The 15,770-nt window shown below is 38.0% G+C and overlaps 1 protein-coding gene across 1 annotated transcript; it reads left to right on the top strand.

Moving 5' to 3' along the window:
• The first annotated feature begins 12,716 nt into the window (after positions 1 to 12,716).
• Positions 12,717 to 14,469, top strand: LOC128594429 (voltage-dependent anion-selective channel protein 1-like). Its single transcript, XM_053603246.1, has one exon. It carries the CDS (start codon positions 12,751 to 12,753, stop codon positions 13,600 to 13,602), a length of 852 nt encoding a protein of 283 aa, XP_053459221.1. The 5' UTR covers positions 12,717 to 12,750; the 3' UTR covers positions 13,603 to 14,469.
• The last annotated feature ends 1,301 nt before the right edge of the window (positions 14,470 to 15,770 follow it).

Genomic DNA, 15,770 nt, shown 5'->3' with positions numbered 1-15,770 from the left:
AGGAGAAAATTGTGAAAGCAGCCAGATGAAAGAAAACCATCACCTACAAGGGCAAGAATATTAGAATAACTGCAGATCTCTCTGCTGAAACCTTTCAAGCTACAAGAGGATGGTCATCGACTTTTAATTTCCTAAAACAAAATAACTTTCAACCCAGGATCCTGTACCCAGCTAAACTGAGTTTCATTTATGACAGAGAAATTAAATACTTCAATGACAATCACATGTTGAAAAAATTTCCCATAACTAAACCAGCTCCCCAGGACTTACTCAGACCTATCCTCCATAAAGACCAGTGTAATCCTCCACCACAAAAGTAAACCCACCCAGAAAATTTTGATCAAATTCCAACTTCCACAGTCACAAAAGGATTAAAAATGTCCACTGGACTCTTGAAAGGCTTATCAATATTCTCAATTAATGTGAATGGTTTAAATTGTCCTCTAAAGAAGCACACCTTGGTTGACTGGATACAAAAACTAAAGACAGATATCTGCTACATACAAGAATCTCACCTTACATTAAAAGACAAATATAGACTCAAGGTGAAGGGATGGTCATCTATACTCCAGGAAAATGGAAAGCAAAAAAAATCAGGCATTGCAAACCTATTTGCAGATGCAATAGGCTTTAAACCAACCGAAATAAGGAAGGATAAGGATGGACACTTCATATTTGTTAAAGGTAATACTTAATAGAATGAGATTTCAATTATTAATATTTATGCACCCAACCAGAACACATCTCAATTTATAACAGAAACTCTAACAGACATGAGCAACTTGATTTCCTCCAGTTCCATAGTAGTTGGAAATTTTAACACCCCTTTAGCAGTGATGGATAGATCCTCCAAAAAGAAGCTAAACAAAGAAATTTTAGATTTAAACTTAACAATTCAACATCTGGATTTAACAGACATCTACAGAACATTTCATTCCAACAAAACTGAATACACATTCTTCTCGTCAGCCCACGGAACATACTCCAAAATCAACCACACCCTAGGCCACAAATCTAACCTCAGAAAATTTTAAAAAAATAGGAATTATTCATTGCATCTTCTCAGACCATCATGGAATAAAACTTGAACTCAATAACAACAGGAATCTGCAATCCCATACAAAAACATGGAAGCTAAATAACCTTATGCTGAAGGATAGATGGGTTATAGACGAGATTCAGAAGGAAATCACCAAATTTTTGGAACAAAACAACAATGAAGACACGAACGATCAGAACCTCTGGGATACTGCAAAGGCAGTCCTAAGAGGGAAATTTATAGCACTGCAAGCCTTCTTCAAGAAAATGGAAAGAGAGAAAGTTAATAACTTAATGGGACATCTCAAGCAACTGGAAAAGGAAGAACATTCCAACCCCAAACCCAGCAGAAGAAAAGAAATAACCAAAATCAGAGCAGAATTAAATTAAATTGAAAACAAAAGATTATACAACAGATCAATAAATCCAAAAGTTGGTTTTTTGAAAAGGTCAATAAAATAGATAAACCTTTAGCCAACCTAACCAGGAAAAAAGGAGTAAAATCTCCAATTTCATCAATCAGAAATAGTAAAGATGAAATAACAACAGACCCCTCAGAAATTCAAAAAATCCTTAACAAATATTACAAGAAACTTTACTCTCAGAAATATGAAAATCTGAAAGAAATTGACCAATACTTGGAAGTATGCCACCTACCAAGACTCAGCCAGAACAAAGTGGAAATGTTAAACAGGCCTATATCAAGTTATGAAATAACATCAACTATACCAAATCTCCCTTAAAAGAAAAGCTCAGGACCAGATAGCTTTACATCAGAATTCTACAAAACCTTTAAAGAAAAACTAGTACCTATATTACTAAACCTCTTCCAAAATACAGAAAAAGAAGGAATACTACCCAACACCTTCTATGAGGCAAACATCACCTTGATCCCTAAACCAGGGAAAGACCCAACAAGAAAAGAAAATCATAGACCAATATCACTAATGAATATTGAGGCTAAAATACTCAATAAGATCCTAACAAACAGAATCCAACAACACATCAAAAAAATTATACACCATGACCAAGTGGGATATATCCCAGGGTCTCAAGGCTGGTTCAATATACATAAATCTATAAATGTAATTCAGCACATAAACAAACTAAAAAATAAAGACCATATGATTCTCTCCATTGATGCAGAAAAAGCTTTTGACAATATCCAGCATCCCTTCATGATCAGAACACTTAAGAAAATTGGTACAGAAGGGACATTTCTTAAACTGATAGAGGCCATCTACAGCAAACCTACAGCCAATATCATATTGAATGGAGTTAAATTGAAATCATTTCCACTTAGATCAGGAACAAGGTTGCCCATTGTCTCCATTGCTCTTTAACATTGTAATGGAAGCTTTAGCCATTGCAATTAGGGAAGAAAAGTCGATCAAGGGTATCCACGTAGGGTCAGAAGAGATCAAACTTTCACTCTTCGCAAAAGACATGATCGTATATATGGAAAACACTAGGGATTCTGCTTCAAACCTTTTAGAAGTGATAAAGGAATACAACAATGTCTCAGGCTACAAAATCAACACCCATAAATCTGTAGCCTTTATATATACCAACAATAGCCAAGCCGAAAAAACAGTCAAGGACTCTATTCTTTTCACAGTAGTGCCAAAGAAGATGAAATATTTGGGAGTTTATCTAACAAAGGATGTGAAAGATCTCTATAAAGAGAACTATGAAACTTTACGAAAAGAAATAGCTGAAGATGTTAACAAATGGAAAAACATACCATGCTCATGGCTGGGAAGAATCAACATTGTTAAAATGTCTATACTACCCAAAGCAATATATAATTTTAATGCAATTCCTATTAAAGCTCCATTGTCATATTTTAAAGATCTTGAAAAAATAATACTTCGTTTTATATGGAATCAGAAAAAAATTTGAATAGCCAAAACATGACTCAGCAATAAAAACACAGCAGGAATCACTCTACCAGACCTGAGACTGTACTATAAATCGATAGTGATCAAAACAGAATGGTATTGGCACAAATACAAAGAAGTAGATGTCTGGAACAGAATAGAGAACCAAGAGATGAATCCAGCTACTTACCGTTATTTGATCTTTGACAAGCCAATTAAAAACATTCAGTGGGGAAAAGATTCCCTAGTTAACAAATGGTGCTGGGTGAACTGGCTGGATATCTATAAAAGACTGAAACTGGCCCTTTCACCATTAACAAGATAGACTCTCACTGGATTAAAGATTTAAACTTAAGACATGAAACTATAAAAATACTTGAAGAAAGTGCAGGGAAAACTCTTAAAGGAATATTTTAGGAGGAGGACTCCCCAGGCAATTGAAGCAGTATCAAAAATACATTACTGGGACCTGATCAAATTAAAAAGCTTCTGCACAGCCAAGAACATAGTAAGTAAAGCAAGCAGACAGCCCTCAGAATGGGAGAAAATATTTGCAGGTTATACCTAATAAAGGTTTAATAACCAGAATCCACAGAGAACTCAAACATATTAGCGAGAAAAGAACAAGTGATCCCATCTCAGGGTGGGCAAAGGACTTGAAGAGAAACTTCACTAAAGAAGACAGATGCATGATCTACAAACACATGAAAAAAGCTCATCATCCTTAATCATCAGAGAAATGCAAATCAAAACTACTTTTAGATATCACCTAACCCCAGTAAGAGTAGCCCACATAACAAAATCCCCAAACCAGAGACATTGGCGTGGATGTGGAGAAAAGGGCACACTTCTACACTGCTGGTGGGAATGCCCACTAATACGTTCCTTTTGGAAGGATGTTTGGAGAATACTTAGAGATCTAAAAATAGACCTGCCATTCGATCCTATAATTCCTTTACTAGGTATATACCCAGAAGACCAAAAATCACAATATAACAAAGACATCTGTACGAGAATGTTTATTGCAGCCCATTTCATAATTGCTAACATGGAAGAAGCCCACGTGCCAATCGACCCATGAATGGACTAGCAAATTGTGGTACATGTATACCATGGAATATTATGCAGCCTTAAAGAAAGATGGAGACTTTACCTCTTTCATGTTTACATAGATGGAGCTGGAACATGTTCTGCTTAGCAAAGTATCTCAGGAATGGAAGAAAAGGTATCCAATGTACTCATCCCTACTATGAAGCTAATTTATGGCTTTCATATGAAGGCTATAACCCAACTATAGCACAAGAATATGGGGAAACGGCCAAGGGAGGGGAAGGGAGGGCGGGAGGTTAGGGTGGAGGGAAGGTGATGGGTGGGGTCACACCTACGGTGCATCTCAGAATGGGTACAGGCGAAACCTACTAAATGCAGAATACAAATGTCTACATACAATAACTAAGAAAATGCCATGAAGGCTGTGTTGAACAGTTTGATGAGAATATTTCAGATTGTATATGAAACCAGCACATTGTACCCCTTGATTGCACAAATGTACACAGCTATGATCTAACAATTAAAAATATATATATATATGGCAATTGAGGCAGGATGCTTCAGTGATTTCTAGATAAGTTGAATCTGACCTAGTTGTGGTATACCCAAATGAATATTTTAAATTAGCAACTCGACATGGAGCTAAGACGTGTGTGTGTGCGTGGTGTGTGTGTTAGAGAGGATAAACACCTAGAATTGCTCACCTTTCTTACTGCCCTAAATATGACTCAGCAGTTGTCAGATAAAGTGGCATATTTGGGAAAGACAAGAATTTGAGGTCAGGCAGACCTGAGTTTTTATACCAAATCCACCACCTACTTGTAATAAAGACTTGGCAAGTTACACATCTGAGCTTCACCCTTCCCCGTCAAAAACGGGACTGATAATCATACTTTTCAAGGTAGTCATAGGCTTAAATGAGATGACATACATAAAATCACTTTATACATACTCTTTAGTTACAGTGACTCTTTAGTTATCTCACCCATAGAGTTCCTAGTGGTCTTTGCACTGTGTCTGTATCTCAGCAGCACCTCCTGACTCCAGTTTCCATTTTAAACTCACAGTGTTAATATAAAGCATTATTTCAGTTACCTGATAAAGATAAAATCCAGGCCCCACTCTCCCTTTGAACTATCTGGCTCTGGATATTTTTGTAATCTTCTCCTGGCCTTGTCTACATCTAATTTACTTCCTTTCAGGCAAATGTTATCACAAGTCGTGAATTGTTCTCACTTCATGTTTATTGCAAACAGATAATCATTATCTCCAATGGGCCTGCTGGGTTTTATCTTAGTCGTTTCACATTCTGCAACTTTTTAATTATTTCATTTTATTTTCTACATTAGGTTGTTTCTCTTCTGAATTGATATTTGGATAAAGAGGCAAAAACAAATTTGTAATTTAATAAGGCTTTTCAAAGATATTACCAGTGGAAACAAGCTGAACCCTTAAAGTTTCTTTTGACTGTAAAGTTCAATGACTATATGGTGTGTGTCACACTTTATGGGGGCAAGACATGATTGCAAGAGGGACTTTACCTAATAATTGCAATCAGTGTAATCTGGCTTATTGTACCCTCAATGAATCCCCAACAATAAAAAAAAAAAAATTTACCATTAAAAAGTAAAAAAAAAGAAAATGACAAAGTTTTTCAGTTTTCCTTTAATTTCAGTATGGCATCCCAGTCAAATGAAACACATCTTATCTGGTTCCCAAAGCCATAGCTCCTTCATTTGAAGGGTTACGCAAAGCAGCTGAAAATGGATCAGGCCATTTCCAGGAAAGACAGCAATGACCAAACTAGAGACAAGTCACACAATTGCCTTACTCAAAAGAATATTCTGGAATTAGATAAACATAAGAATAAATAAAGAGGCGGCACCTGTACCTCAGTGGGTAGGGCACCGGCCACATACACTGAGGCTGGTCAGTTCGAACTCAGCCTGGGCCAGCTGAAATAACAATGACAACTGCAACAACAAAAAATAGCCAGCCATTGTGGCAGGCGCCTGTAGTCCCACCTACTCGGGAGGCTGAGGCAAGAGAATCACTTAAGCTCAAGAGTTTGAGGTTGCTGTGAGCCGTGATGCCACTACAGTCTACCCAGGTGACAGCTTGAGACTCTGTTGTCTCAAAAAAAAAAAGGAAGGAATAAATTAAGAAAGAAGGATTGGGTCTTAAACTATGAACATAGGGTAGGAGCATCTAAAGTACTTTCTAAAGCACAGTAGATAAGAGCAAATCCTTTTTTCCTCATCTTTTGAGTGTGACTTTTCAATTCCCAGCCAAGAAAACCAGACTAACACCTATAAAAGGTAGCTCCAATAGATACCCTACATTTTGACCTTATCTGCTTCACATTTCATTTGACTCTCTCATCTCTCTCAATTTTCGACTTAGGTTTCCACTTCCCATCCCCCATAACACGTCCCTAAATAATTTAGTTTCTCCTTTCTCTTCTCTTGATTGCACTACCTGACTACAAATTTCAACTATCCCTTCAGCTCTTCATCCCACATATCTCTATCAACTTAAGGTCCAAAAGGAAATATAAAGGTAAAAACAGCAATCCCCTTCTCCTCCTCATTAGCCTTTACCAGATAAATCAGGCCTGAACAATGTAACTGAGGAGAAAGGGAACTCTCATTTTCTGAGTATTGTCACAGTGCCTGGCATTTAAGCACTTTGCATGCCTTATCCCATTGACTTCTTGGTATGCTCCAATTGTACATTTAGGAAAACTGAAACTCTCTAAAGTGTCAAGCCTAGCAGATGAAATACCTGGAATTTAGACACTGATCATGCTGACTCCAAACTCCATTTTTGACAAATCTTAATTTATAAATTGCACATTTGTAGTGCAGTATTAACAATTTCTCCAGAATGAGTTTCCAGCTCCCTTTTCTTGGCCATTTCTTACATCAATGCCTTTCTAACTTTCTAAGCACAAAGGGAACCAGAAAAACACACTAGAAAACAAATAGCTCCCAAGCCCTTTATTCTCAACTCTGGGTCTCTGTCATGCTTTCTTTTTTTGCACATATATGAGAATATAATGTATTTTGTGATGTTAATACTGGAGTGGTTTTAGAAACCAAAACCTAACACTCAGCTTTCAAATCCAAACATAAGATAAATATCCTTCTACCGCACTGAAAGGGAAAAAAATCAAAATGAAAAAGCAATACATTTAATAATCAACCAAATGAACAGGAATGAAAGGAGCTGTGCTGGCTAGTTTGATACCAAGTCACCTCTGCCCTGTCTGAAGCTGATCCACTAACTGTTTTTTCAGTCCAAGGACCTGACTTCCTATGCATCCCATGAGTTGCCAGTGCCAGACATCCTGAAATAAATTACAAAATGGACTCCAGGCAAACTTATTATTCTTGTTATGAATTTGTAGAAGCATAAAAAAACTTCCTGTAGACCAGAGTAGCCCTTTCAGGTTTGCTTAGAAGAGACTAGCTTTTCTCTTCTGATGATGCTTATAGAGCCCAAAGGCAAAGGACAGTGGTAAGACCTCTTATAATTACAAATCTTTTTGCAACCTAGTTCAAAGAAAAGGTGGGGTTTAGAGAGAGAAGGATGTGGATTCAAGTCTGAGCTCTGCCACCTACTATACCTGCAACTTAATGCAATGTGCTTTCCTTTCGGCTGACCATCAAGATCTTCCTATATAAAGTAGGTGAGAAATTCAGTGGAAGACTATTATAATTCACTGAAATAATGTCGAGTGGTATGTCCAGGCTAGTGGGCATGACTCCAAGTACAAGAACTTCCAAGCCCCTCTCCCCCTATGAAGAGAGATATCACTTTCATCTTCCTAGCAACCTCACGGAGTAAGAAAAGGGCCTAGTCCATTGCAAATGTTGGTGAAATTGAGATATGGGAGGTAAAATAATATGCCAGCTGGCTCCAGAAAGTTAAGGCAAAACTTTCTAATCTTGTGAGATCACCTGAATACTCCACCAACACTACGATTTTTTCCCACTAATCTGACTTCAGAAGCAATTAATGATGCTATATTCCCAGGACCCTATCTCTATATTGTTTTCCTTTCTGTTCTTTCTTTTTACATAAGCATATTTTACGTTTTAATTATTCTTCTTCAATTCTATATTTACAGATATAACAGGAACATATATGCAATGTTCTACTGTGAAATTTAGAAATAAAGAAACATGTGGTGGGAATCAGCTTACTCCTTCTCTACCTCCTAAGGGAGTTAGACAGCTATGAAGCTGAACCTTATTCTTTGCTTGTCCAGAATATGGAACCACTGAAGGTTATTATGAGGACTCATCAAAATAGACTTGGGAACACACTGAAGAAGTTAGAGGCTTGAGTTCTATTGCTGCTTCTGCCAGTGACTCACCAGGCATTTCATTTGTTCTCTATTCCTGTTTCTCTCTTTCACATGGCCTAGGTCTCACATTTGGCTCTGCATCATAATCATCTGATGACCTTTTTTAATGAATAGATTTTTATTTCTTATTAATGTTATATTGATTGGCAGATCACAATCGTACAGATTTATGGGGTACTATGTGATGTTCTGATATATACATACAATGAGGAATATTTATTTGTATTGCCTTTAATTCATTACATTTCTATTACAACCTTGCCTATAAGTGCTGTCACTTGCTGGCTTCTGGTCTCTAGTTTTTTGATTTTGGGTTTTTTTAATTCAAAGTAATATGAGGGTACAAATTTTTAGGTTACAATTTTCTTACTTCCAAAGTAAAGTTCAAGTCGTAGAAGAGCCCTTCACCAAAGGGGTGTGCTGAATATCCTCACATTGTGCACTTTAGGTGAGATCCCACCAAATGCCTTCCCTCCTCCCTCCAGTTACCCTCCCTCCTCCACTCCCTTCTCCTTCCTCAGTCCTACCCCTTGCTAGACTATTTTTGCATTTTATCATTCGTATGAGCATGTAATTGTTTATATATTAGTTTCATACTAGTATTGACTACATTGGATATTTTTTTCCCCATTCTTGAGATACTTTACTAAGAAGAATGTGTTTAAACTCCATCCAGGTAAATGTAAAAGACGTAAAGTCTCCATCATTCCTTATGGTTGAAAGGAATTCCATGCTATACATATACCACTATTTGTTAATCTATTCACAGGTTGATGTGCATAATGTCACGGGTTAATCTATGCATGGGTTGCTTCCATGATGTGGCAATTATGATTTGGGCTGCAATAAACATTCTGGTGTAAATGTCTTTGTGGTAAAATGCTTGTTGTGCCTCTTGATAGATATCTAGTAATGGGACTGTGGGATCAAATGGAAGGTCAACTTTTAGTTCTTTGAGAATTCTCCATACTTCTTTCCAAAAAGGTTATATTAGTTTGCAACCCCCCAGCAGTGTACAAGTGTTCCCTTCTCTCCACATCCACACCAGCATCTGCAGTTTGGGATTTCATGATGTGGGCTAATCCTACTCAATTTCCATAATGTAAAAAAACAGGCAACAGTGAATAAAGAATAGCGTTCCCTTCTAAGTACCTGAAGCGTGTTTCTTTATAAATGCCTCTAAGAGTTCCCAATGACATGTACCTCATCTTACAGTCATAGAATGAGCCATATTTGCCCCTGAGCCTTCTCAGTCTAATAACAATTAGACATTTGGGATTTACATTAATTCTCTTATACCATTCACTGCCTTGCATCGCCAAAGAGCTAGTAGCACAGTGCTGATAAGACCAAAGTGCCCAGGTTCAATTTCTCATGGACCCAAATAATTTATCTTTTCTCATTTAAACTTATAAATGTCACTGAATCCTGCCAGTTGTTACTATTTTTCCTCCATGGAAAAATTCTTATAGAGGAAAAAAAACAACATTTTATTGTTTGTGTCTCAATGTCCTACTCTATAAAATGAAAATAATGATAATAAACTCTTTTTACTTATCTTATAATGTACAAAGAGAGTTCCAGAAAATAATTTATATAAAGGTATTTAGGAAACATTTTATAAAGAGAAGAAGAAGGAAAGAAGGGGAGGAGGAAAGGAAGGAGGGAAATGTTTATTGAGATGGTATTAATAGAGTATCTTAACAGCCTTTCATTGTTTCTTCTTGCTCAATGTCCATCTGATATTTTTATGATCAGAATGCCCTGTGGTTTTTTTCAAGAAGCCACCTCCTTTCCACTTTGTGTTTATATGATTTGATACATTTCCTATATTCAAGAGTGGACCCAGGTAACAGGTCTCACCAATCAACTTAGTTTCATTTTTTGATCACAGTGATTATTTTGAAATTGGCACAGGCTCATGTCAATCCAATGTCAACCTGAGAACATTTCTAAAGCAACTGAACAAAGAATCTTCTCTATACACTGGAAAGTGAACAAAATGACTTGTCAGTGTCTTGGAATCATCTTGAATTGCGAGCTTGCCTAAAAATGAAAGCAAAACAAAATGGCAGAATCTAGGGCTGTGGAAAGCTCTCTCTTGATGACATTATTTGAACACCTGGATCCAGCTACATCTGAAGTTAATATTTTTTATAATCTGCCCATAAATTCTCTTTTTATCTGAAGCCAATTTAGAGTTGGTTTATGTCACCGAACACTGAGTCTTGATTAACATGATTACAGAAAATAGGAAAGAGGCGCAAATACTTCAGATCTGCCATTGCACAGGAAAAAAGGAAGAACAAAAGTTGCACACAGAACTCATTTAAATCTTGATTTTGAATTACTAGTGTTGTATCTAGTGCTGAACAAATCATTTTATTTCTCCAAGCCTTATCTTTGCATATGTAAAATGGGGAGAAAGCTAACAACCATGAAGAATTACTTGGAGGATTAAATAAAATTAAATACATTAAGGTTATGGCATATTGTAGGTACTTCATACACTATCTCTTACATTCCTGATTACCACTTAGCAACACAGAGAAGAAAGAGAGTCAGACAAGTTCTCAGTAATTGTGCCCTTGAGATTGTCAGCTCACGTACCAAATTCCAGACTCAGTTTTCCATTCACTTGAGTGCCATCTCAGTGTGACTAACTAGATTACTGTCTCTAACCAGCTGCAGTTATTGTTTCATTCTTCGTAAAAGCAGAATTCTTTTATCAGCATAAGTAAAAAAATATGGGGAGGGAGGGTTTTTCAGGCATTTGGGAGCACAGCAAGATTTTTAAAAAAGAAGAAGAGAAGAAAAGAAAAGAAATTCTGCCTTAAGTCACATTCTCTAAAGAGCTGTATGAAGGAATACATCTGTTAATGAAGACACAGATTTGGGCCCTTTTTAAAATTAATTTAGCCAGAAAACAAACAATAAAACCCTAAGCAATTCAGATAATAAGGAATTTTTTTTAATGAAGAGGGGGGAAAGGCAAGGAGAACCTGCTCATGTCAACATAAAAACTGAACTCAGACATATTAGCTCCTAATTTCTGAGTTCCTAATATGTGCCAAGCCCCCTGTGTGTTTGATTTTCAGGCCTCAACATTTTATGAAGTGGATATTCTTTTATCCTTTCAGAGATGTGGATGCTAAGAGTCAGAGAAGGCTCTGGAAAGTGAAACAGCTTGTCTGTAGTCAAGTCCTCTGTTCTTTCCTACATGTCTAGTTCCTCCCTAGCCCAAATCACCATCCTTGTCCCCCTGGCCTCACAGCTGGTATTGCTGCTTGTATTTGACAAACTGACTCCCTGTGTACTAAGGAGTATCTAGAATGGTCTTACAAAAAAACAAATTATCCCCTACTTAAAAATCAATCAGTGACTCTGAAAAACAATTTGGCAGTTTATTTAAAAACTAAACATGCAACTATCATATGATGATGGCACTCTTAGGAATTTATCTAATTGCAATGAAAACTCCTGTTCACACATAAACCCATGTACAAGTGTTCATAGTAACTTTGTTCATAATAGCCAAAAACTGTAAACAACTTGGTAGGTGAATGAGTAAATAGACTGTCTTACATCCATGCTATATAATATTACTCAACAGTAAAAAGAAACAAATTATTGACACATGAAACAACATGGATCTTGGGGAGAAAAGCCTATCTAAAAAGGTTATATATTACAAAATTCCATACACATAACATTTTCAAGATGAAAAAAATTATAGAAACTATAGCCGGGCGTTGTGGCGGGCGCCTGTAGTCCCAGCTGCTTGGGAGGCTGAGGCAAGAGAATCGTGTAAGCCCAAGAGTTAGAAGTTGCTGTGAGCTGTGTGACGCTGCGGCACTCTACCCGAGGGTGGTACAGTGAGACTCTGTCTCTACAAAAAAAAAAAAAAATTATAGAAACTACATATTAGTAGTTGCCAAGGCTTAGGGATGGGGATGAGGGTGGACACAGATGGGACTATGCAATGGAAACACAAGAACTCTTTGGAGTACATGCAATTTAAAAAGAATTCCTTATGGTGATAGAACTGTTCTGTATCTTGGCTGTGGTGGCAAATACACTGCTCTACACCAGCAATAAAATTGCATAGAATACATACACCTATACACACAGAAATTTGTACAAGGCATGTGGGAAATCTGAGTAAGATCCATGAATTACATCACTGTCAATATGCTGGCTATGATACTGTATTACAATGTTGCAGGATGTTAACATGAAGGAAACTGAGTTTGGGGTACACAGGATCTTTCTGCTTTATTTCTTACAATCACATGTGAATCTACGATTATCTCAAAACAACAATATTTTTTTCAGAAATCATCCAGTCTTCCCATCACATTAAGAATTACAGCGGCCGCCGAGATAGCTGCCATCACCTCTGAGCAGAAGATGGCTGTGCCTCCCACGTATGCTGATCTTGGCAAGTCTGCCAGGGATGTCTTCACCAAGGGCTACGGATTTGGCTTACTAAAACTTGATTTGAAAACAAAATCTGAGAATGGATTGGAATTTACAAGTTCAGGCTCAGCTAATACTGAGACCACCAAAGTGACAGGCAGTCTGGAAACCAAGTACAGATGGAGCGAATATGGCCTGACATTTACAGAGAAATGGAACACTGACAACACGCTGGGCACTGAGATCACCGTGGTAGATCAGCTTGCACGTGGACTGAAGCTGACCTTCGATTCATCCTTCTCACCTAACACTGGGGAAAAAAATGCTAAAATCAAGACAGGGTACAAGCGAGAGCACATCAATCTGGGCTGCGACGTGGACTTGGACCTTGCTGGGCCTTCCATCGGGGTGCTCTGGTGCCCGGGTTATGAGGGCTGGATGGCTGGCTACCAGATGAATTTTGAGACTGCAAAGTCCCGAGTGACCCACAGCAACTTTGCAGTTGGCTATAAGACTGACGAATTCCAGCTTCACACTAATGTGAATGACAGGACAGAGTTTGGTGGCTCCATTTACCAGAAAGTGAATAAGAAGTTGGAGACTGCTGTCAATCTCACCTGGACAGCAGGAAACAGTAACACTCGCTTTGGAATAGCAGCCAAGTACCAGATCTACCCTGATGCCTGCTTCTCGGCTAAAGTGAACAACTCCAGCCTGATAGGTTTAGGATACACTCAGACCCTAAAGCCAGGTATCAAACTGACACTGTCAGCTCTGCTGGATGGCAAGAATGTCAATGCCGGTGGCCACAAGCTTGGTCTAGAACTGGAATTTCAAGCATAAATGAATACTGTACACTTGTTTAATTTTAAACTATTTTGCAACATAGCTACCTTCAGAATTTAGCGTAATCTTTTAATGTTGTATGTCTGGGATGCAAGTATTGCTCAATATCATGTTAGACCTCCAGGTTAAAGATGATTCAGCTTTAAGGTGTTACCCTTTCAGAGGTACAGAAGAATCCCGATTCCAAAAAAGGTCTTCTCAGTTGTAGACTTGAGGGGAACATGGTGGCTTCTTTAGAGATGCCAGGTTTCTTTTTTATCTAGAAATGGCTGCAAGTGGAAGCTGATTATGTGTAGGCACTTTGTAAATTCACACTGAGTAAATGAATGAAATTGTGACTTCCTGAGAATTGAACCTTGATTTTCTAACCCTAATTAATGAGAGGCTCATTGTTTGATGGTGTGTGCAAACTCACCTGAAAGGGACTTTTATAGACAGATATTCATGACCTGTTCCCACCTTAGTCCATTATCACCTCTTTTATACCAAAAGGTCTGCAGGGTGTGGTAGCTGCTTCTTTTGTGCCATTTTGGGGTGGAGAGGGTGGATGTGGTGAAGCCAATAATTCAGGACTTAATTCCTTCTCGTGCTGTGTTTTTTTGCCCTTGCACAAGAGTATGAAATAGCTTCTAGGATCCCCAGCTATAAGCTGGGAAGTCTGTGTGATTGTGATCACATGGTGACAACACTCAGAATCTAAATTGGACTTTTGTTGTATTCTTACCACTCAATTTATTTTTTAGCAGTTTAATGGGTATATTTTAGAGTCTTCCATTTTGTGTGGAATTAGATTCTCCCCTTCAAATGCTGTAATTAACATCACTTAAAACTTGAATAAAATATTGAAACCTCAAAAAAAAAAAAAAAAAAGAATTACATTGCTTGCCCTGGCTTACTGGGCCCTACATGACTTGGGTCCTTCAAATCTCTCTATTGGGTCCTTCTTATCTTGTTTATGACCATATTCCCATCCCACTTTTCTTTTTTTTTTTTGGAGACAGAGTCTCACTTTGTCACCCTCAGTAGAGAGCTGTGGTGTCATAGCTCACAGCAACCTCAAACTCTTGGGCTCGAGTGATTCTCTTGCCTCAGCTTCTAAAGTAGCAGGGACTACAGGTGCCCGCCACAAGGCCCGGCTGTTTTTAGAGACCCAGTCTCACTCTTGCTCAGGCTGGTCTGGAACCCATGAGCTCAGGCAATTCACCCGCCTTGGCCTCCCAGAGTGCTAGGATTACAAGAGTGAGCCACCACGCCCAGCCCCCCATCCCACTTCTTAAAAGAAGCACCATTCATTGTTTCCTCTTGTCAAGATATGCTCTTCCTCTAATCTTGTTTGGACTAGTTTCTTCTTACCACTCAGTTCTTTATTCCATTACCTTCTCTGGGAGGCTTTTTCTGACCACACAATTTAAAGAGGTGCCCAGCTAACCTGTTACTTTATCCTGTATCATTGATAATTAGCATGTGTTATGCATCACTATGAGGGATTTTTTTGTTGTTGTTGTTCATTTTTTCATCTTGTTTGTATTTGTTTCCTTCTACTGGAAAGTAGGCTCTAAAGAGCTGGATGTTGTATTGTCTCTTCTGTATTCTGTCAAGTGGAACAGACTCATAGTAGGTGCTTGATAAATGTTCACTGAGTGGATATAAACAACCATGAATAACATGCTGTGGAGAGATATCTTATTTAATACCTAGTCATGTTCTTCTTGGCATTCAAGATCAATACTTATCCCTATGGGTTCAGAGTCTCCATCTAAATATTATATCTTATGTTTTAATGCAAGTCTCAATATCAGTAGGGTAGGCTGGATATGAAGGAGCCAAGAATCCACAGAACAGACACATTCTGTTGGACAGAAGAATGAAGAAGAACTCAGATTTGGTGGTAAAAGAAAGGTGAATAGGATGGAAATGCTAGATCAATTCAGCAAGTATACATGGACCTCCCTATGTGCCAGGCACTGTTCTATGCACTGGAGTGATAAGAGATGAGGTCATTCTAGTCTCAAGGCTCTAGATAGTCACTAATGACTCTGCCTGAGAGGCTTATCAGGAAAGGGCATCACTTGAGTAACCTGATAGGTGAGCTAGACACCCTGAGCACAGTGGTCAGAGCTAAGATGATAATCACAGGGAAAATAATATAGTCAGAGACCAACCAA

Source organism: Nycticebus coucang, chromosome 2, assembly GCF_027406575.1.
Source record: "Nycticebus coucang isolate mNycCou1 chromosome 2, mNycCou1.pri, whole genome shotgun sequence".
NCBI classification, from domain to species: domain Eukaryota; kingdom Metazoa; phylum Chordata; class Mammalia; order Primates; family Lorisidae; genus Nycticebus; species Nycticebus coucang.
The sequence above is the reverse complement of the archived record's forward strand: the minus strand, read 5'-3'. Positions and strand labels throughout refer to the sequence as shown.

Excerpts from the sequence above, each read along its gene's own strand:
- LOC128594429 (XM_053603246.1), top strand. The coding sequence starts at position 12,751 with ATGGCTGTGCCTCCCACGTATGCTGATCTTGGCAAGTCTGCCAGGGAT.